This window comes from Spea bombifrons, chromosome 5 (genome assembly GCF_027358695.1).
Source record: "Spea bombifrons isolate aSpeBom1 chromosome 5, aSpeBom1.2.pri, whole genome shotgun sequence".
In the NCBI taxonomy this organism is placed as follows: Eukaryota; Metazoa; Chordata; class Amphibia; order Anura; family Pelobatidae; genus Spea; species Spea bombifrons.
Window position 1 is genome coordinate 87,807,685 of NC_071091.1, and position 22,420 is coordinate 87,830,104.

Consider the following 22,420-nt stretch of genomic DNA (forward strand, 5'->3'; position numbering starts at 1 on the left):
CAGCTTGCGGGGAAAGTATTACTCGCAGGAACAGGTGTTACCTGCATCCTGATCGCATCTCACATGTCTCTACAACAATGGAGCGCATGTTCTCTCCTGTGTGAAAACAGGGTATCAATAATCATTTAATCTGGATTAAGTGATGGGAGGGCTTTTGTAGGCCGTATTAAATCACACAACATTCTGATGGATATCAAGTTGCCAACAAAATATCCTTGAAGAGCAACCTCAGGTATAGGTTATTTATGGCAAAGGTACCAATTTTAACACTCGCTCTAAAAGGGTTAAACTACGTAGCAGTTTAGAAATGTAGTCGGAAATGTACTAGTTAATAACAACTTCACTTGTCAGCGTCTGTTAAGATGTTTATTGTGTGTTGTGCAATCACAAATTATCGACCCCCTTTTTTTAATGGTGTTTGATCTGTAAAGCGTAAAATTAACCGTTTTTTTTGTCTTATATATGCAAATTAACTACTTTGACCCAAAAATATAAATTTGACATATGAAGTCAGCAAGCAGTCTGCAGAAAGCATAAACTCACCGGAGAGAAATTATCACACAAAGAAGTAAGTGAACTTCACATGAACAGAACCAAAATGTGAAAATGTTATGTATCTTGGAAAAAGTGGTAGTTGTGACAACCCTTATATAAGATAATTTTCGTTTTGACCCTGATTTGGAATTAATTAAAGATGCATTTTAGCTGAATGCACTGCATCCATAAAAAAAAGCATTTTGTGATGCATATACATTATATTAGACAAAAAGTGAAAAAATGCAGTGAGGGGAAACATAACTAAAAAAAGCGTACGTTTATTGGACCAGCCCAAGCTCACAGTTTAAAGGTTTGCCCCAAAAAATGTGCAATGGGAGGGTTCTCGTCAATTTGTGTTCTTGTGATTCCATCCAGGGGGGAGCCTAGGGTCAGTGGCGCCAAGGTGCAGTATTTTTCTGACCCCCCACAGTAATTAAAACACCCACTCAATCTGACACCTTACACACACATCTCCTTCCTCTCCCTCGCACCACAAACCCTAGGCTCACCCCAGACAAACACGCTCACATATACTAGCACACACTCATACTAACGCCATACACTAACATATAAACACACTCTACCATAATATACCGACACACATTCTAACACCATACAGTAACATGCACATACACACATGCTAACGGCATACATTCACAAATGTTAATACCATGCACTTATGCACCTGTTAACACACACGTTACCACCATAAAGTAACACACGCTCAAACTGCACTGTACACTTACACACACAAATCACTTTGTCTCCCTTCCTGTCCTTCTTTGTCCCTTGCCTCGCACCGAACTGCTACACCGAGGTCGTATAACATGTGTTAGAAAACCCCACTGGGTGTCTCAGTTACTGGGGGCGCCATCTTGCCATGCGCCCGCGGCATCCAGCTCAGTGCGCACCTGATTCCGGCACCGTTTAAGGGTATAAACACACAATTGGACATCTCCTAGGGTTCATATCGCTTTAGGCTGCTCCAGCCCTCTGGCCAGAGGATAGGGCTATAGTTTATAATAACAAGGCCTTTTTGTAGCCTTAACAAAGAATACTAATAAAGGTAATGGTGATAATTTCTACATTATCGAAACAAAATATACAACGAAGAATTCATAGAAGTAGAAGAGTTTGGTAAAAAAACGAAACAAAAAAAACTTTTGGTATGAAAAAGGACCTAACAATTTGCAACACATACTAAACACTATATGTTCTCGGGGACCACTATGTCTTTACATTTTCCATATTTTTAAATATAAATTACAGGCTTTGAAGCCGATTACGTAGGTTTAATAAGTAGAAAATAATTGATATTGTGTGAGAATTGTTAAAAACCAATAAATGGTAATTACTGGAGGCCTGCATTATGGAACAGGGGTGGGGGGCGCACCCCACTGTAATGTATGCAGCCCCTTCATATGTCTGCCAGATGAACTGCCTGTCACTCATATAATTGCTCCCCATCTGGTGTCTGGAGCAGACAAAGGCCGGGCGCTTGCCAGAGCCGGAGGATGCATACACACTGGCCCACTTCTAATCAAACAGCCCAAACACATGTTGACCCGGCCATTTCCTCGGCTTCAAGGGCCATTCATGAATTTGTAAACTGATTGTCCATTGAATTATAGGGCATTGCTCTCTAAACAGAGGCACACTTCTGTCAGTCAAGAATGCTTTACAAAAGCCGGAGGCTGGCTTTGTACATTTGTCACAATCCCGGTAAGACAGTTTAATAACATGGGGATAAGGACACATTGTCATGCCAAAGTTATTGAATGCTCGTAGCATATTTGACTAAAAAAAAAAGTTTTTTTTATTTACAAATAGACACTTTTTACACATAAAGTATTTTGCCCCTTTGGAAGTATGCGGTACTGAGAAAAGTAAAGGGACGGATTGTTTTGTAAATGTAGGTGTTTGTTTTTTGATAAGCATAAGGGTCCTGGGTCCTAGTCTTATGGGACCCTTCTGTTATAGGTTTTGCTGTCAAATATTTTGGGACTTAATCCATTTGTTTCATTGGTAATCCTTTTAAAAAATATATAGATATATTTTAAGATGGATTGTTACCTGAAATTATAGAAATTAGATTTGTAATTAAACACCAGAGCCTTATCTCCTTATTAGATGATATCACAAGAATAACCTAGTCAGCCTTTAATCCAGTCTTATATTCAGGATAGCTTTATGCCTTCCCATGCATGTTTAAATTCCCTCACTGTATTAATCTCTACCACTTCTGTTGGGAGGCTGTTCTTTTACCCACCACCTTTGATTTATGGATTTATATTTAGATGCCAGAGTGATGTCACACTCCATGAAGTGCACCAGGGCTGCATGTAGGACACCTTCAATTTTTAATATTGTACCTTTTTATTGTTTTATATAGCGCCATCATATTCTGTAGCGCTTTAGTTAATCCCTGCTTGCTTCTATGGCATTCCTTATGGAAAGGACCCTGGATTCTAGCACCGCGCATGCACTGATTTGTTGTAAGTGTCTCATATGCCACTAGATGAAACCTCACCACTCACAGGAGGTACGATAACAGCCTAGAAAAAACCCAACTCATGAATTTAGAGTCAGCCAAGCAACACTCAGCTAGATAGGTTGCTCTATAAGTAATATAACATCTAGCATAGGGAGTTAGGGGCCGTCAGCTGCTCCACATTTGCATGTCATGCCATAATAAGTTTGTACCTTTTTTTTCTTAATGTAATTTCATTCAATTGTGACGGCTCATACGTATAGGCTAGCACCTGCATTCAGCACGCCATGCATCATATCACTTAGGGGTGAGAGATTCGGTTATAAATCAACACATTTCTCTGAAATGATCCAGAGGAAGTCTGCGGTCTCAGAACAGAAGGGCTATTGACTGCACAGCATGGCGCCCACGAGAGCACCGTCAGATGAATTTATTCTGCGGAGCAGCAGACTGCCCAAACAATAGCCAGTCAATGGGATTAATGCATGCCACAACGCACCCTTACAGCTGACCAGCACCGACCTTTCTATTCATTGCTTCATTTGCATCTTTGCAAGTAACAAGTAGAGAGATAAGCTTTGTGAACCTTCAGCCCCAGGTTCCTCATGGGGTTTCATACGTGGTCATCAAGGATATAAAAGAGGTTTATCAGTGATTAATTACAATCGGTACAAGCCATTGTCAACTTCCTTTGACAGCCATAAAAAGTGATGTAATACAAATAGCATCGGATTTTACAAATGATATATGATTTAATGTTTTCAGAACTAAGAAAGGTCTGAATGCCCAGCTGTCTTGTGTAAAGGGCCATCTAATCTCTCCACTTCTGTCTTTTACCCAAAAAACAGTCGTGGTTCTGAACCTCAAAGGTCAACGTAGCTTAACTGAATTGGCTTGGTTAGAGGTCACTTCGCATATAATGTTGCACAGAAGCACCCTGACCGTTTATACCGCACCTGCCTTTTCTTTTGTACCCAACCTGGTAGGGGGGGGATGGGGTGCCAACCTGTAGCTTTAATAGCAATATATTTTTTTTATTAAATTTTTTTAAGCCAGTCAGATATGGGTAAATATATTTTTTGTAGGGGCGTTTTGTTTTCGTAGACTTAAGTGATGCCCCACTGCAGAGCTGCCCTCGTGCTGGCATTATGGCTGGGGGAGGAAGGCGGTGCATATGCCTTCAGCCGCTGTGACCTCATTAGAAGTTTTGGGATCTGACGGTTTGCCTCCTCCACCAGCCAAAAGGAGAACACATTTTTTATGACATCTACTTAGCATCCCAGGTCCACCTCTGACAAAGTCACACAGCAAGTGGTGCTCTAACACAAACCAGAAGACACATTGAAGGGTCACATCGTGTACTTTGAGCATAGGGGCCACTATATACGGAGCACGGCCATTGTTTCTTATTTTAAAACACAACTATACATTATATTCTCAGCTACCTATAATTGTTTGTTGTCAAGTACCTCTATAAACAAACACACAAGATAAGTTGTTTATAAAACTTTTATTTTGTGACACCAGGGAACAAACCTAAAAAAATGGGCAACATTATAAAAATACAGAATTCTCTGTAGGCCCAAATCCTATTGTGCTATATTTCACAAAAAACTGCCTTAACCTACTGGATTTGTGCTTGTTAATAAGGATTTCCCTTATTATATATATATATATATATATATATATATATATATATATATATATATACATACATACATACATACAAACAACAAAAGCACACAAACTAAAGTAACATGGCTTAGGACATATTGCTGTCCAATCATTTTACATTTAAATTAGTATAGTTTACTGCTACACATAAAAAGGCATGTAGTGTACAACAAAGAGGAAAACCTACAACATGGATACATAAAAAGAGGCCAACACATGTTTGATGTGAATGTAAGTTAGATCTGAACATACAAACCAAGCATTTAAGCATAGGAGCTCAACAAAATACCAAATGCAGAGTCAAAAGTCTGATTTCAGGCAGAAATGGAAGTTATTGTAAAGTCACCAAATATGTTCCATATGACAGCATACATTCTAGTTCCCAGTTGGTCCAAAGCGTTTGAGAACCACTGGTCCGGCTGCTTTTGGACTTCAGTTGTGTTGGACGGATCACTCATGCTACTAATCAATACCTTCCAAAAAGCCATGTTGGCCTGAAGATAAGCCTCACATTCTCCCCCACAAAAGCTATATTGCCCCCCTCTAATCAGATTTGAATCTCCTAATAAAATGGAGAGTTATATTCAGGCCAACGTCACAGACCGATAGAGGCTCCTAAAATATCTGCTGCAATTTTATCCGGACTCTTAACGTAAAACCTGGCATTCTTGTTGACCATCCTAAATAACGCAAGGCCTTCTCATTATTATCATCATGTTAGAATATTTGTACAGTGCATGCAATTCTCTTTCATTCCATCTCTCAGTAACAGCAAGCCCACTTTGCCGTCCTATATAGCAGCACACCTATGGAGGAGAGGAACTTAAGATGGATTAAAAAATAAAGAAAGCTTCAGTATTGCATTCTATTTACTGGTCAGTAAATATGTTGCCAAGCACACCATTATGCTACACATAGTATATTCTCTATCACAAGCAAGACATTCCTTCAAAACAAACAGAAAAATAAATAATAAGTGCAAATACCTAAAAAATAGGCAAATTAAGCAACTGCTGCCACCTGTTTTAACGTGCAAAGCTTAGAAAGACCAAACATATTAAAATATACCTTAAGCTAAATCATTCTCTAGAACTAAGTGTAAAATAGCTCACTGAAAACAAATGTCGTAACCAAGAGTATATAAAGAAGTACAAATGATGGAACAGAGGGTTTCATTTTGTGGATGTTTTTGTAAAAAAAAATATCCATAAGAGGGTACCTAGAACCATCTCTGCTTTTGATTTACATGATTTAGTACATAGTGCAATAGTCATGTGGGTTAATATAGTACATCCGTAGTTACCGATATGTTAAATGAACATTTCCGAGTGGATATGGAAAAACATTGGTCGAAATGACAATGTAGAAGCTATTAAAAAAAGCAGGAAGCTATTTTGGCTTCTAGAGAAACAGCCTGTATACATTTAAAACATAGACCTCTACTTACAAGCATTCAAATAACTTAATAAAAAACAGACTCGTTTGGAACAAGTTTTCCTTGTTCATTCACCCTGTACAATACATTCAACAGAGATCACAGCACAATTCTCAGCGAGAGAATGAGAAATACTGATACGTTCTAATCCGCAGAATCTTACTTCTGCCTTCCAACTACCGACGCTAGACGTACCCTTACTATACAATATACATTTAACACTGTAGTTCCATACCAAGTTTAAGTAGTGCAACAAACTGACCCATCAGGCATCTAGAACATGTACCCAAGGAACATTTGGAATTTTTAGGCAGTCAATGCAAATGCTGCCATACATGGGAGTTGCCCCCCCTTAAAAAAACCAAATAAATAGTACTTTATATTCACTATTATAGACATGGGGGCAGAGGAGAGTGCTGTACAGGGCAAAGTATAAGTGGATACAGGAAGGACATGGATACATTTTGCCCCAAATGTATCTTCTGTGAAAGCCTGCCTGTTTTAAACAGACATACCTATTAAAATATACGGTAAGTTAAAAAGAAATAGGAAATCCAAGCAGAAAAGGAACGCTCGATACACATGTGGGTACTTCATTTGGTCTGGAGTATGGAGAAAAAAAAATAAAAAACCTACATATGCAACAGTTCCATGGATACCAAATATACATTAGGCTGGTTGTGTTTTATCTAGATAAAATATATACATAAATGCAAGAAAGCCTGTCCCAAGCATTGAGCCACCTAATGTAAGAACTTCCAAGTTCTTCTCTGGTGGAAAACCTAAAGTCAATCTTGATCTAATCTATGAACAAGTTGATTTCATATGCATTTAAAACGCTGCTCAGTTTGTCCATGCTACTCAACACCCAAACGAGCATTCTTCAACATGAGCCAGAGAAGACTGATTTTTTTTCTCCCCAAAATGTGGTGCTGGAGAGAGAGACATTACTGTTAACCTCTGGCTAATAGTCTTATTTTAGTGCAGAAAGCGGAAAACTGGGTTAACCAACATTCATAAGATGATGGGTCTTGATGTAGAGCTTGTAGTGCCTTTGTAGGTGTCAAGATATCTTCTTGCTTGCTCGGTCATGATCAGCTGGTCTTCTGTCTTTCCATACACAACAGCTTCCCACTCACAAAGGGACTGAAAAGATGGTGATTGTTAGAGAACGTTAATGATTGCAGAGTCAAAGTTGGACAAATGAATGTTTGCTTTAGAACCCGTGCTATAGCAGAAGGGATTAAGATACACGGCTACCCTAATTTAAAAAAAAAAAAAAAAAAAAAAAAAAAAAACACTAAAATTTAACATGCATTCCTATGCTGTATAGGAAAAAATAAAATGTTAATTGGTTGGATTTCGACCTCAGATTTCATGATGCTGGCGTGACAAGTATTTGGACATTTAAGCGCACGACCAATTTCTGCATTTAATATAAAGATTCAGTATGTGAATCAGACGATGGTCACTACGTATATATACCTGGACAGACGTTTCCACTTTGATTTGTTTCAAAACAGGATTAGGCTTTTTCCGGGGCAGTTCCTCGGGTTTTACTTCGCTCATGTCGCACTCTGCCTCTTGTGTTTCAAGCAATGGTATCAACAACGAAGAAGAAAGGATATTTTCATTCTTAAAAGAATAAAACATGTTATACAGAAGCAGTCTTATTTTTTTTTTATTAAAATGTTACTTTTGTTTTTTTTTTTAATAAAATATGCAAACCACTGTCTGAAAATAGGAAGAAATGTATTATATGATAGATTTTTTAGTATATTGTGTATTACTCATCACTCTTTGTCCAGTTGACATAGAAATTAGACTAATGGCAGACAGGAACCATTTGGCCCATCTAGTCTGCTGATTGTTGCTGATGTAGACTCAGACCTTTATCAGTTCAGGATAGCCATATACCCATTTCATACCTGTATAAATTGCTTCACTGTAGGAGACCCTACCACTGCTCTTGGGAGGCTGTCCCACTGATCTACCACTTCCCCTTTTAAAATAACCTTCCCTCCTGCACTTTGTTAAGCCCCTCTTTATATATTTAACCGTCTTTTTACCCTGCAAACAGTGCACCATATTTTAGTGGCCCTCCTCTGAATGCACTCCACTGAGATGGAGATGCAATTCTCTACAAATTCCTCATCATCTTTGTCCTCAAAGATCCACCTTAACTCAAAAGGTTAGTAAGCTTACAACATTTATTAAAGCGTTCATTAAGAGAGTTTCCGGAACAAGACAATAAAGAGGTACCTAACATATCGTATCTGAATATTAATTTAGGAAAAAAAGAAAAAGCCTGAATATAAGACGACCCTATAGGAAAAAAGTTTTACCAGTAAATGTTAATTCATGTAAACTATTAAATTTTTTAATAAAAGCTATGATTGAGAAAAATATTTTTTTGTATTTATTTCCTTGTATTTTCCAACCTGCCCCCCAGTTACGCACATCTGCCCCCAGGCTTGCCACTCCAATATGGCACTGTGGCCCATGATATGCCTTTTAACCCCCTATGTGCCACTCTGCCTCCAGAAATGCCTTATACCCCTATATGCCACTCTGGCATTTAGGGGGTTAAAAGGCATATTATGGGGCAGAGTGGCATAAGGCATTTCAGGAGGCAGAGTGGCGTTCAGGGGGTTAAAAGGCATTTCATAGAGCACTCTGCCTCCAGAAATGCCCTATGCCCCCATTTAACACGCCCCACACACACACACACACACACACACTTACCGGGGCTTCCAATTTCCTGCTGTATACCGGGGCAGCAGTCTTCCTTCTGTCTCCCCCCCATTTAACACTGCACCCCACCCCACACACTTACCAGTGCTTCCAATTTCCCGCTGTATACCGGGGCAGCGGGTTGACGTCCACGCGATCCGCGTAGATGCGCGATGGACGCAGACAACCCCCGCTGCGAGCCACACCTCCTTCCGGCTGCAGCGTAAGTTGTCTACGCGGATCGCGTGGACGTCAACCCGCTGCCCCGGTATACAGCAGGAAATTGGAAGCACCAGTAGGGCTGCAACTAACGATTATTTTAATAATCGATTAATCGGCCGATTATTTTTTCGATTAATCGATTAATCGGATAAAAAAAACAATATGCAAATTTTTCGTTTATTTAAAAGAATTTTGCATTGTGCCCCCACCCCTTTGCACTGTGCCCCCACCCTCACTCTGCCCTGCATCCCCACCCCCACTCTGCCCTGCACCCAGTCTCACAGCCTGCCCTGCACCCAGTCTCACAGCCTGCCCTGCATCCCCACTCTGCCCTGCACCCAGTCTCACACCCTGCCCTGCACCCAGTCTCACACCCTGCCCTGCCCTGCACCCAGTCTCACAGCCTGCCCTGCACCCAGTCTCACAGCCTGCCCTGCACCCAGTCTCACAGCCTGCCCTGCATCCCCACTCTGCTCTGCACCCAGTCTCACACCCTGCCCTGCCCCCCCACCCCCACTCTACTCTGCACCCAGTCTCACACCCTGCCCTGCACCCCAACCCCCACTCTGCTCTGCACCCAGTCTGCCACCCTGCCCTCCCACCCCCACTCTGACCTGCATCCAGTCTCCTGGCCCCACTCTGCCCTGCACTCACATCCTGCCCTGCATCCCCTGCCCCCCCACCCCCTGTGCCGCGGACCCCCCACCCCCTGTGCCGCGGACCCCCCACCCCCTGTGCCGCGGACCCCCCACTGTGCAGCGCACCCCCCCCCCCACACTGTGCAGCGCACCCCCCACTCACTGTGCAGCGCACCCCTCCACTCACTCTGCCGCGCACCCACACACACACTCTGCCGCACACACACACACACACACACACACACACACTCTGCCGCGCACCCAGTCTCGCACATAAACATTCGCACAGACAATAGACATAAAGAGTACTTACCTCCGCTACGAACTTGTTCCACTTCCAACTTGATAGTAGACGCGCGTCACATCCGTCGTCACGTAGCTTGAAGAAGGCGGAGACTGCAGAGCGTGGAGCAGAAGCGGGGAACGCTGGCGGAGGTAAGTAAAAGGAGCCTAGTGCTCCAACGACGAATCGATCACTCGATTAATCGATAACGGAAATCGTTATCGATGATTTCCGTTATCGATTATTATCGATTTTATCGATTCGTTGTTTCAGCTCTAAGCACCAGTAAGAGTGTGTGGGGGGGGGGGGAGTGTTAAATGGGGGGGGGACAGAAGGATCCAGGTCCCCTGCAGCGGTGCGGGGGATCTGGATCTTAGTCTCATAGTCAGACCTCTATTTGAGGTCTGATTATAAAGACGACCCCAATTAGAAGACGAGGGGTAATTTTCAGAGCATTTGCTCTGAAAAAAACCTTGTCTTATAATCAAGCAAATACGGTATGTATCTAGACAGGTGTCTAAATGCCCTTGATTCTACCATCATCTTAACCATAATATATTATATTCTGTAACAGATCCCTTCTGACACCAGATGGCTGAAGTTGTAAATGGGGGCCCAACAGCTGCTTTGGCCTTTCTATAATTATTCGGCTTTTTCATTCAACATCAGCGCTTACTCACGCTTCACCGCTAAAACACGGCTGCCTTCAAAATGCACATACCTGTAAGTCAGAAAACACGTTGTCTTCCGTCAACAGCTGAGCACCGAGTTCTTCTTTATCCCAACTATCCAGGATCAGAGATTTCCTAACTTTCTTCACAACAGAGCTGTGCTACAATTTAAACATTCAGGCAATTGTGTCAAAATATTAGATTCACAAAAAGATAATAACATAAAAAGAAAATTGTCATACCTGTCGTTTGTATGGTTTATACATCTGTTCAGCTTCATCTTTAGTGAATATGTCAGCCCCGGTCTCCTGCTTTAACACCTCTCTGATGTCTTCTTCGAGAAACGCCAGAGGCTGGGACTAGTGTTTGAAGTAAAAATTTATATTTTCAGACATTCAGACGCTCAACTAGCACTGTATGAAATCAAATCCCCAGCCCAATACAAAGGTTCGGCAATAAAAAAAATTTAGAATATGCCATTTTTATAGAACCTAAAATTGTATCAATGTTCTGTCTTATGCTTCGAATTGCATCCAAGAGGGTAAATGAGAAACTAAGAAGCGACTGATACGGTTTGACATTCTAATTCGTACACTTAAGGTAATTGTGCACAAAAACACACTAATACTTTGAAAATATATGGCCATATAGTTATAAATATATAGTAAAGAGTAAAAAAAAAAAAAAAAAAAAAAAATAAATAAAGTAACATTTTCATTGCGAAATTAAGATTATACGCACCACAACTTTAAGAGGTCCATATTTTTTCTCCTGGGCTGCAAGAGCATTTTTAAAAGGCGTGGGTGTTCTCGGCGCTGTCCCTAATAAGGACCTTCGGATGGTAGGTGTTCTAAACCTTTCAAACAAGTTATAGCTGTATTTAGTATGGGTTAAATAAATTACATTTGAGTGCAACAATCTTATTATGTTTTATTATAATTTTTTAATAATAATAATAATATATTAAAGCACACTTAGGACAACAGCTATGGTAAATAAAAGTGTTGTGAACACGTGTCTAGACATTCCTCCCCAAAGAGGGTTTTAAATGTAGACTGCTGCCCCCCAGAAAGAAGGAACTAATGAAGTTACTATGCCTAGCGAACAACTCTTCAACCAAACTCACACACTAACCTACCCAATGTTTTCTTTATCTTCTTTAGGAGTCAGTTGCTTTCGAAGAGGAGTTGTGAGGACTTTCTGGCCACATATTGGAGTGGATGTGTAGGAAGGATTTTCCAGACCGAACGGCTCTTGAACATTTCCAGAACACGTGTTGAGAAACTTAAAGGCAAAAAGACATTGAGGTTGACAATTTACATTTGCTTATAATAACCATGCACAAAATGCAATAATAGTGAGCATTGTGACTTTCATACGCGATTGGCCAACATAATCTCCATTTAAAAGGGTAAATAATCACTACACAATAGGATTTATACAGCATAATTACTACATTCTTTTTATTGCTTAGCAAGCCGCAGCCTCCGGCCCGGTGCGCTGCTGCCCAGCATTGCTCCATACGGCTATACATGGCCACAAGTGACGTGATATTCATATTCAGCCATCAGTCACGCTTACTCTAGTTGGTGGATGCTGGCCTTCAAGTGCCAGGGGCGCCTCCTAATTCCCAGGATTCAATGGAACGTTTATGGCAGTATTAGCTCAAGAAAAGGAAGTCGAAGTTGATACCCGTTATTGGGTAAAGTCACACAAGCTGTTTCTTCCCTAGATGAATTGAGGAGATCTCCGAGGTCCTGCAAGTCTATGTAACTACAGCCTTTCTTATGCTAGCTTTATCTATTAGCATACTTTTAAAAAACACAGGTAACCGAGACAGGTGAAGTTGAGATGCACGGGTTAATGCCTACCATTTGAATATAATTAGAAAGTGACCAGAACTGGCATTTCTGACTTGAATGTGTATAAAGGGAAGTGCAAATGCAAGCCCAGCTAGCATTCTATGACAGACACGAGCCTGTTTTAATACGTTTTTTTTATATTACTGGAGAAAGGCGTTTTCAGATGTTTGATGAGCCCATTTAGGTCTACATAGATTTGAAAATACCAGTAAAGGTCTCTTACCTGTGAAGGGGAAAACGGAAGTATCTTCACTGGAGTTCCCTTGACGACGGCATTGTTGCTGTCCAACATCCCACGCGAGAGGCTCTTTTGAACCCTTTTCTTCCTTAGAATAGTTGGAGGCGTGTTGAACTTTGACACGGCAGGGGGTGTAGCAGGATTCATTTTAGGAAGCCCCAGGTTGCAATGTGTTTGACAATCCTGTGCACCATCATGCTGAACGGGAACGAGCTTCAGCGGAGTGAGTTTGACAGGAGAAACGACAATGGGAACCTCAAAACCAGTGATATTATTCCATGCAGAAGGATCCTGTGGGGTTAAACATGAATTAAACTACTACATTCATGTGCACGGTATCTATACCAACGCAATGGACACTGTACATAGGTTTATAAGAATTTAATTTTAGGAATACAGAATTTGATTGTCGTAAGGAAGGAGACGGATCTTAAGAAGCAAATTTACAATACAGTTTTGCTTTTTTTTGGCGACACTGGTAACCAAGGACACAATTCATTCACAAACCTTTACAATGTCAGAGGTCTACCAAGAATTAGAATTATTATTATTGTACAATCTTGGAACAATAACTTACTGCTTCAATAAGATCGAAGCTTTCTGCAAACTCTGGAATGGTCTCTAATGTGGACAAAGCTGTACTTGGTTCCATGGTCAATATCTTAGACGGAGAGTTATTGTGGCCGGAGGTGTCCTGTGTCTCCTGCAGGCTGTAGAACTCGCTCGCCTGCTCCTCCAGGCTATTAAGTGCATTGGGCACACCATCTTCCATAAGAAAGCTTCCAGACCAGCTTGAGAAACTTTCCTTCTGGGGAGAAAGAGAGAGTAAGGATTATCGTTGCTGGCTTACATTGATAAGGAAAAGTCCATCTTAGCGTGAACATTTTTAAGTAGCTACATAAATTAATGCTAACTATGGAAATTCTGTGTAGTTCCTGGAGAAAACAATGCACCTGGAAGAAGGAATACATAGCTCTCCTTCACACAGCAAGCACATTGTAGCATATTGCATAGCATGGAAGATTAATGGCTGTGTAAGTGTACAAAGAAACAAGTTAGCACTTTCAACTAAGGAACCATATTAAACTATCCAAAGGACCCGGCAAATCGGCACCCAAGCGCTCATTGTCGACAGACAAATGGTAACTAAGACGTGAATTTATCAATCCAGGTATCACAAAAAAATAATCACCAAATTATGCATCAAGCTTCATACGTGGAAGCACAGAAATCTGATAAATGTAATGGGACCAATCATAATAATAAAGAAAAATCTTAATTTGGTTACATAAAACATTGGCGTTGATAGACAATCTTAAAAGCAAAATACTTGTGGCGTTGGTGGTACCTCTAGGAAAACATGACATGGTATTAATACACATAAAATACAAAGTGTAACCAGAGTGCAAACATTTCTTTCCATCACAGTAACTTTGCTTTCGCAGCAATCTGCTCATCATACACTTAAGCATTTATGGGGATTATTTATTCAAGGATGAAAATAGCCTAAGTATGTTGATCAACTAAAAGAATATATCTGATGTGCCAGGAAAATTACTTAATTACTTCTATACATGAGAGAAGAACAAGAGATCAACATGCTGAAGGCGCCCTTCAACCTTTAATGAAGGATTGTGAATAGGTTTCAAGAACCATTGGGGACAAGTGCATATAAAATAAAAAAACAAATGCCAGGGTTTCAAAAGCACCAGGAATAAGATGTACTGGAGCAGTACAAAGTTTAAATAGACAGCGAGTCCAAAGACTGATAAAAGCAACATGCAAAGAGAAAAAAGAGTCACACGCGTTCTTACAGATGACACCTGCTTTCTTCGGACTTCATTCTCAGCTGACATAAGCAGCAACTCAAGCTCCTTTATTCGCTTTTCCTTATCAGGATCATCCTCATCAGCAAAGGGCTGCTGAGACAGGCATGTAAGGAAGCAGAGGATGGAAGGAGAAAACACAGTCATGAAGGAAGACAGGAGAAGGTCAAGTACAAACTTTGGAAAAAACAGTGAATTTAGTGAAAGTGGCAGATTAATAATCTATACCAACATACAATCATAATATAACACCTGTAAAATTCGCCTTATTCAGCAATTACACTCCGGTCCCCACAGAGGCCGCAATGTAACACAAATTAGGAATAAAAGTAGTGTCTGACATTTACTTTTTCCCCTCATCTATTACAATGAATTTTTAATTTATGGAATAAACAAAGAATTAAACTTAATGTATTAAAATATATTGTTAAACAGGCTAGTAATAACAAACCTGCCCAATTCAGTATTTTAGCCGTTTCGCACCATGAACTAACCTGTATGTAAGCAAAAGAATTCTGAATGCTTTCTATGCAGCTGTCATCAAGAGACATATAATGGTATCCTGGAACCTGCAAGGAACAAACAACACGTGAACCTCATTCTTTCACCAGAACAGTCAGAGGAACCGACAGACAGAACAGAGAGGGCTTCTCTAATAAAACATCGGAGTTAAAGTGACAGAAGGGGGAGCTGTATAGTTTAAAATATAAGACCAATTACTTGTGTTTGGACAGGGATGTAAAATTGATTCTGCGCCTGTAACTGATTGCACGCATCAAACAATTCATGGCGCCGTACAGGTGGGTTTTCACATTTCACGTCCTGCAGGTAGCCTTCCTGCTCGACTTTCCGCTTCATTGTAGAATTCCAATGGTTCTTTATTGAATTATCGGTCCTAGAGGGGGAAGAAAAATTGAAGTTTTCAGACTTTCGCTGGGAAATAAAGAATGCTTTTAGCACAAGAGTTTTCCTGCTACAAAAACATTATAGCTACCTAGCTATGAAAACCAGGTGCAACCGGGCACAATACAATAGTGTTATCTTAAATCTAAGCGTAAAAATATTATGGGCATATACACACCACTATCATTTTAAAACTGGTATGAACCAAAGATCTGATCTCTCTCTCATGCAAGTAGTATACCTGCCAGGAAGCAGCTTGGCAATTTCCGCCCAGCGGTTCCCCAGGCGTCTGTGAGCCTCATATATAATGCGATCCTCTTCTTCTGTCCAGGAAGATTTTTTCACCTCTGGATTTAGGTGATTATGCCACCTTTCCCTGCATTGTTTGCCAATTCTCCCTTTCAAATGCTTTGCAATCAAGGACCATCTTTTTGGGCCATATTTATTAACCAATTCAATCACCTGTAACACAACCACAGAAGAATACATATGAGAGAAAGAACACTACAGCTTCAATACTAGTTACCCATATAGATTATTTTTTTTTAATTTAGCCTTATCAGCTGGATGATTATATATATTTTCACTTAATTTATATATAAATGATCACAGGTTTTAAATGACATTTAAATACGTGATAAGTGTTAACTGCACCAACCTATTAATAAAACAAGGTAAAAGTCACATTATCTTGTGATCCATTACTCAGATATGAAGGCATTGCCCACGTTCCCACAGCCTTCTTAGCAAGGTGGGATTACGTTATATGGTTATAGTAAGTGCAGGTTTCTGGGTGCACATCTGAGAGTTGTTGACAATTAAGCCAGATTGCTTCTGATTATGTCTAGACGCCCTAGAAGCGATGCAGAACATGTATAAAGGGTCGCCAGAGGAAAAAATAAATAAATAAAATGACCAAACCAGGAAATCTATTAGGATCAGGACCCACAGAACAGTTCTACACCTCGCTGGCAGACTTTAGGCAGAACAAAGTCTACATTCAAGTTCCATGCCCAACAATGAAACTTGACGGGTACATAAAAGGCAATTAAAATTCTGATCTGACATACCCGCTGATCCTCCTCTTTGGTCCAAGGGCCTTTAATGAGTTCAGGGTTTAAAACCTTTTGCCATCGATGCTGGCATTGGACATCTGAACGGCTCTGAAATATTTGGATGCATATGGAATATATTGTAATTAGGTTGTCATTAGTAACAGTAGGTAGCAGCAAAAATATTCTGATAACCACGAACAGTTCATAAATCCTGATTAAGCAACATTTCTAATGCTGCCATATGTTCGAACCTCTAGCAGAAATATTTAACACTCATCTTTTGTCATTTCTGTTGGGAACACTTAATTGCCATGCAGACTCTTATAGGTTGTTGCCACCAACACCGAAAAAGCTTGTGCTGTTGATGTGATTAAACCTTCAGAGGGGGAAAAGAGGGATTTTGTGCCCCCTTAAAAAGCTGTTTAACAAGCTACAGGCTTTGTGGTCCATAAGTAGATGCAATATTAAGCAATAACTTGGTCTATTTACAAACTCTTGGAAACCCTCTTAGGACATCTCCACAAACTAACATGGCCAGAATGAAGCTTATGCTAAAAACAAATCGGTTTTAGCCCCGTTAAATCGATGGAATAAAGAAGTCTAAGAAATTAAAAATGTATTTTAATACATTGACTTCTCAAAGGCAGAGTATCACAGGCATTCAACCCAGCAGATGAACAACTTGTGGCCACCTTGTGGGAGACTAAATTCAAACTTCCTTGGCTAGAACAACTTGCATGCTCTGCAGAATCATATTTTTTCATTTTGAAACAAAGACCCAACTTAGTTATAACAAAAGGGCCCATAACTTCAAGAGAAAAAGTTTAGTTATATAAGACCTACCACAAAATGGCACGCTATCAGAGTCCAGTCATCGCTCCCATGTTGTTCAACTAGGTCCTTGAGCTTTGCATCCTTATAAAAAATTTACAAGGTCAATTACAGAAAACATAAAGCAAACAAACATTACACTGTATTATGCCTCAGACATTACCTCATCTCTTGTCCATTTAACACGGTTCCAGATTTTCTTCAAGCCTTTCTGAACAGGAGCTTCATAATCATGATCTGCAAACTGAAGATCATCGTCCTCATCCTCGCTGTGGATATGAAATTGGGAGCATGTTTAATAGATCAGGTGCAGGCAGGGAATCAAAGCGTAGTAATTCAGAGTCCATAGCTTCTCAAAACGTGAACATCTATGAGCAACAATGTGTCATTGATTTGAGTCACCGGTGAGGTCATTGTTCAAAACTGTGGAGAAGATGACCAGATCACAAAGCCCAGAGGAAAACAGCAATGAAACAAAATACACACCGAAGAACCATTGAAAACCCCAATCTTCTACTATTTCCAGTGAAACAGGAACCTGCAAAACTATGGTTAATACCTTCACAGTGTTGCAATTCAAGCTCTCCTGGCCCTGAAGGAGTTTGTGCAATAAAGTGGAGTCACATTTTCCAAAGTGCATTCCTTTGCTATGAAGCCAAGGGCTGGGCTGCCAGCGTGAAGGAGAAGCTGCGAAGAGTAGCTGGGTTACACCACCATCCAAACACATCGATCACCGTCCCAAAATAATAGAAAAATAGAGGATTTCTGCACAAAAATTCTACAGAGCAAAGGGAAAGCAGCACCGTCTCCCCAAGCAAGAAGAAATAGCAATGATGGAGCCTCTAAACCGAAGTCTACCAACCCGACCTCATCTGGGACAGGAACATGAACCGCAGTTGCCACTGTATCACCCAACCCACTCGGTGCTATCGCTTTCAGTCCAGCTAATAAGGATTACGATGGGAATCTTTTTTTCATCACATGCCATATATTTCATTGTACAACACTAAAGAACATGATGATGACAAGCAGAAGAAGCGAGGTAGAAGTGCCGTCATACATTTCCTTTCCGACACGCTGTCTTTAATGGTTAACGTTCGACTGGCTGCTGCTCACTTTCTTCAGCTCATAAAGTAAAGCGCTGCTGTAAATAATTATTAATATAATTATGTAAAAAGGCTTAAAGCACAACCTCTGTCAATGTAATGGAAACATCAAGCATGTTATCACAAGCAAAGAAACTATGAGGATATTCAGCTTTATTTTAAGCAAAATATAATTTAAAAAATTATATATTAAAAAAAGGATAGAAGGAACGACTGCGAAATCATACCAAGTAGGTACTTGATGCTGCAGCTTTTGTGCAAATAAATCAGAGACTATAAAATTCAACCGCGATGGGCAAGTAGGCAAGAAAGGAATTGGGTATCAATCCAGTTAACTAGCCTTAAAAAAGTGGGGAAATTATATTTTTGTGATTTTTTTTTTTTTTTTTTTTTTAAACAAAACTTACTGAAGCAGTGCTAAGTCCCCATACAACACGGTAAATTATTAACATCTGCTTATTTTGCCCCCCCCCCCCTAAAATTCAATAATCATTACATTATTGGCACTACATAAATAAAAGATAATTCTTGATAATAATACACACACATTAGAAAATTGATGTACATTTATTTTGATTAAAGGCAGTATTGACTTTTTATAGTAAACCAATAAAATGCATGGATCTATATACTTTAAAAACTCTGAGATCCGCCCACAACTTACACTATATCGGCAGATTATTATTTTTTAACCTATAAAGTCCTTATTTTGTAGCATTTTTTTTCCCGCTGAAATAGTAAATGTCCCCCCAGCGCTATGTTCACTAAATCACTTGTTAAACATTCTCTGATGAATCCTATCACACATATACCCTAAGTTATCACCTAGTCCTAAAGCAGTTACATATGAAGCCTGTGAATGCTTGTAATATTTATACAATGATGAGGTCATAATGACATCATACACTTCTACAAAGAACCGCACCTCTCGCCCCCAAGCTATGAATGTCACATCACACATTACAGTACAGAGATCACCTGCTACGCATTCATTACTGGAAGAGGTATCTGGTACCTTCTCAGTAATGCCCTCTCCAGGCGGTGGCCCTTGGGCCATCACCGGCTCGTTATTGGTTGGTTTATTTGCCCTTGGCACACGGATGACTGCGCGGGGCAGTGTTGTGCAGCATGTTGCACCCAAATAAAGAGCAGCGGCCACCACACAGCAGGTGACACCGGCCTGAAAAATGGGGAACTTACTTTGTTTTTGCAAAAGTCACTGAAGCAGCGCTTGGGTTCAAAGTGATGAGAAAATAAAAAAGCCTAATGAGTTTGTTGTTTTAACACTTCACTGGGTGTCGTCGGAGTTACACGTATATAAAGCACAATGACAACACAACCAGCACCTGACACGGGGGGACAGGACACCTCAGTGTAAAGCAGGAGCTGCATGCAAAGCAAAGTTTAAGGGACACAGAATGGCCTTTGAGGAGAAATGACGAGGGTCCTTAATCCAGTAAATGCTCGTTCCCAGCGCCCACATATACATTCCCAGAGCCTCGCAGCCACACACATGAGCGAAGACCCATACCACTGATGGGCGGGAACGTGTAGATCTGTATGTGCGATTACACACGCATATATCATACAGACACATATATATCATACAGACACGGTTCTACATATATAGCTAGTTCCCAGCACTAAATATTTCAGAAAGGATTGTTAAAACATAACAGCAGGTTGCCATGCCAATGCTTTGACTTCAATACACATACAATATACATACATACATATATATACACACACACCAGTTGTCACTCATACTCACACGTGTATATACACAGGCAGTGATAGCATTGACCTAGTAGAGCCATCTGATTGACACAATACGCCATTCCTATACCTTGCCCCCTCTGCCAGGGCCTGACACTCAGGCACAGTAACCGCTCCCTGCCCCGTGCATCCCGCACAGCAGCCGAGACAGAGCTCAGCACCGGCCCAACACAAATCCGCTCGTGCGCCACTACCTGCATGTTTAAACCTGGAGTGCAAGCTCATAGGGCAAGTACCGCCCATCTCTGCTTAAAGTGGACAGAGATCGCCAATGCGCTCTGCTTGTACCGAGATACAGCGCTTGTTGGCGCTCTGTCAGTATAGAACACATAGGATACTTTGTGTCATGAAAGATATTCCCTATAGCTCAGTGACACTTCCGCCTCCATGCTGGCTGCAGGTGAAGTCAGTGGTGTCAGTAGATACACAGAGTACAGGCTGTCCGTCTCTACCGAGGGTCGCCATAGAAGTCATGTCTCACCTGCGAGATTTTCGGGCCATCGTGCACCGGCTGCGGAAAGACCCTGGCGCGTTTTCTCTCAATGGCATGAACTAGAGAGGGCCGGCAGGTGCTTGGCAGCACATTCCTGGCATGTCCGGAGTCTACAGAGCGCAACTGCCTTGTCTGCGTCCCGTCGTCCGCAAACCAGCCGAACTTCTACCAACGGCTCCGTCCCGCTCGCGAGCAGCTCGCTCCCCCTTCTACCCCCAAGGCTATCCGCTCCCCCGGGCAGGCAGACTGCGCCGGGGACGGGGCGGGGACAGCACAGCGACTGAACTAAAACAGCCAATAGAAAATAACTGTCAAATGGGCGGGGCCAATAGGACACGGGGGGCGGGGAATGCAAAAAGAAAATAGGAGGGGTCAACTCGCTTAACTTCATTTCGCTTTCCCGCGTTCTGCTTTTTTTTTTTCTTCTCCCCCCTTGTGTTGGCAGAGACACGGGCGCTTGTTTTGAATCTGCGCCGCGCGGCCAGCCTTGTAAATGGTTTCCCGTCTAGTGTGCCCGGACCAATAGGAAGCCAGCTTTCTATGGTTTTCGTTTTCCCATATTTCTGATATCTTTGCGGTCCGTGCCAAGAGCCGCAGCTCGAGTCGGACGCGGGACCCTCTCGCCTCCTACCTCCCCCATCAATTGGCATGGTACTGTCCACGTGACAGTGTGGAGGGCGGGGCGAGCTGTCAAACGAAATAGGTGCGGCGGGCGGGGTTTGTGAATGTGCCAGCTGTCAGTCATGAGGTTTGAGGACCAAGTTCCACGTTTGCAGGATAGGATGGGTTTGTTGTGTAAACACATTATACAAATTGCTGCGTGGATTTACACGCGGAAATGCAATAACACCCTTCGCCCACCCAGTGTCTAAAATACCTGATTTTAACAGTTTGAGCGTCAGAGTGATCAGGTGGGTTTGACAGACCCCACTTAGGTGCGTAACATTAAGGTGACACTCCATCCATCATTATAACAATTTATTTTTATTTAGCGCCATCAAATTCTGTAGCGCTATCATATGCTATGTATTGTGTATTTCAAATGTTCATGATGTTCCTTTTACAAATGCACGGAGAGGGGGGGGGGTCTGCGTTTGCCCCCTTTTCCTGCCCATGTTTAATTTTCATGCAGGATTTATGTCCAGCTGAACACATCTCCTGATATACTTGCTAACAGGAAGCCCCAGCGCTTGCTCAGCAAGCATGCAGCAAGTGCCTGCTTGGGAGTGCTTTCCTGCCACTGATTGGCTGCTTCAAGCATCCAATAAGTGACAAGAACCGTAGGACCGAGGAGGAGGGCCGCAGCTTCCTTCTCAGGTAAGTGCCCCCCCCCCTCATTTTCCAAAGAATTAATATTAAAATACTCACAAAATATGCATTCTTCCTTAGTGGGGCTTTTTTATGTAGCATTTCTAGACACAATAAGGTGTCTAGGTTGCAAAAGTCCATCAAGTTCAATCCTGCTGCTGTTGAAACAGTTTCCAAAAAAGGGGAGCAATTCTTTCCTGACTCCAAAATAGCGATCTGACTTCTCACTGGATAAACAAGCTATAACAATCGGGACTGTTTCCTCTGCCATGCCAAAGACTGGATTTCATAAAGTAACTTAACAGACGGGGGTAAAGACCAAGCCTTAGTACACAAGT

At 41.4% G+C, this 22,420-nt stretch overlaps 1 protein-coding gene across 2 annotated transcripts; it reads right to left on the reverse strand.

The window, feature by feature from the left end:
• Positions 1-7,063: 7,063 nt before the first annotated feature.
• On the reverse strand, positions 7,064-20,909 carry MYBL1 (MYB proto-oncogene like 1). 2 transcript variants are annotated; one of them, XM_053466994.1, is made up of 16 exons: positions 20,763-20,909; positions 17,563-17,668; positions 17,412-17,483; positions 16,584-16,676; positions 15,755-15,975; positions 15,331-15,505; positions 15,105-15,179; positions 14,599-14,706; positions 13,362-13,592; positions 12,770-13,075; positions 11,823-11,968; positions 11,426-11,540; positions 10,927-11,043; positions 10,735-10,845; positions 7,623-7,772; positions 7,064-7,283 (listed from the first exon to the last, which is right to left on the reverse strand). In XM_053466994.1, exons 1-16 carry the CDS (start codon positions 20,828-20,830, stop codon positions 7,152-7,154), a joined length of 2,226 nt encoding a protein of 741 aa, XP_053322969.1. In that variant the 5' UTR covers positions 20,831-20,909; the 3' UTR covers positions 7,064-7,151. The 2 variants fall into 2 exon arrangements, with proteins under 2 accessions (XP_053322969.1, XP_053322968.1); XM_053466993.1 differs by lacking the exon at positions 14,599-14,706.
• Positions 20,910-22,420: the final 1,511 nt, after the last annotated feature.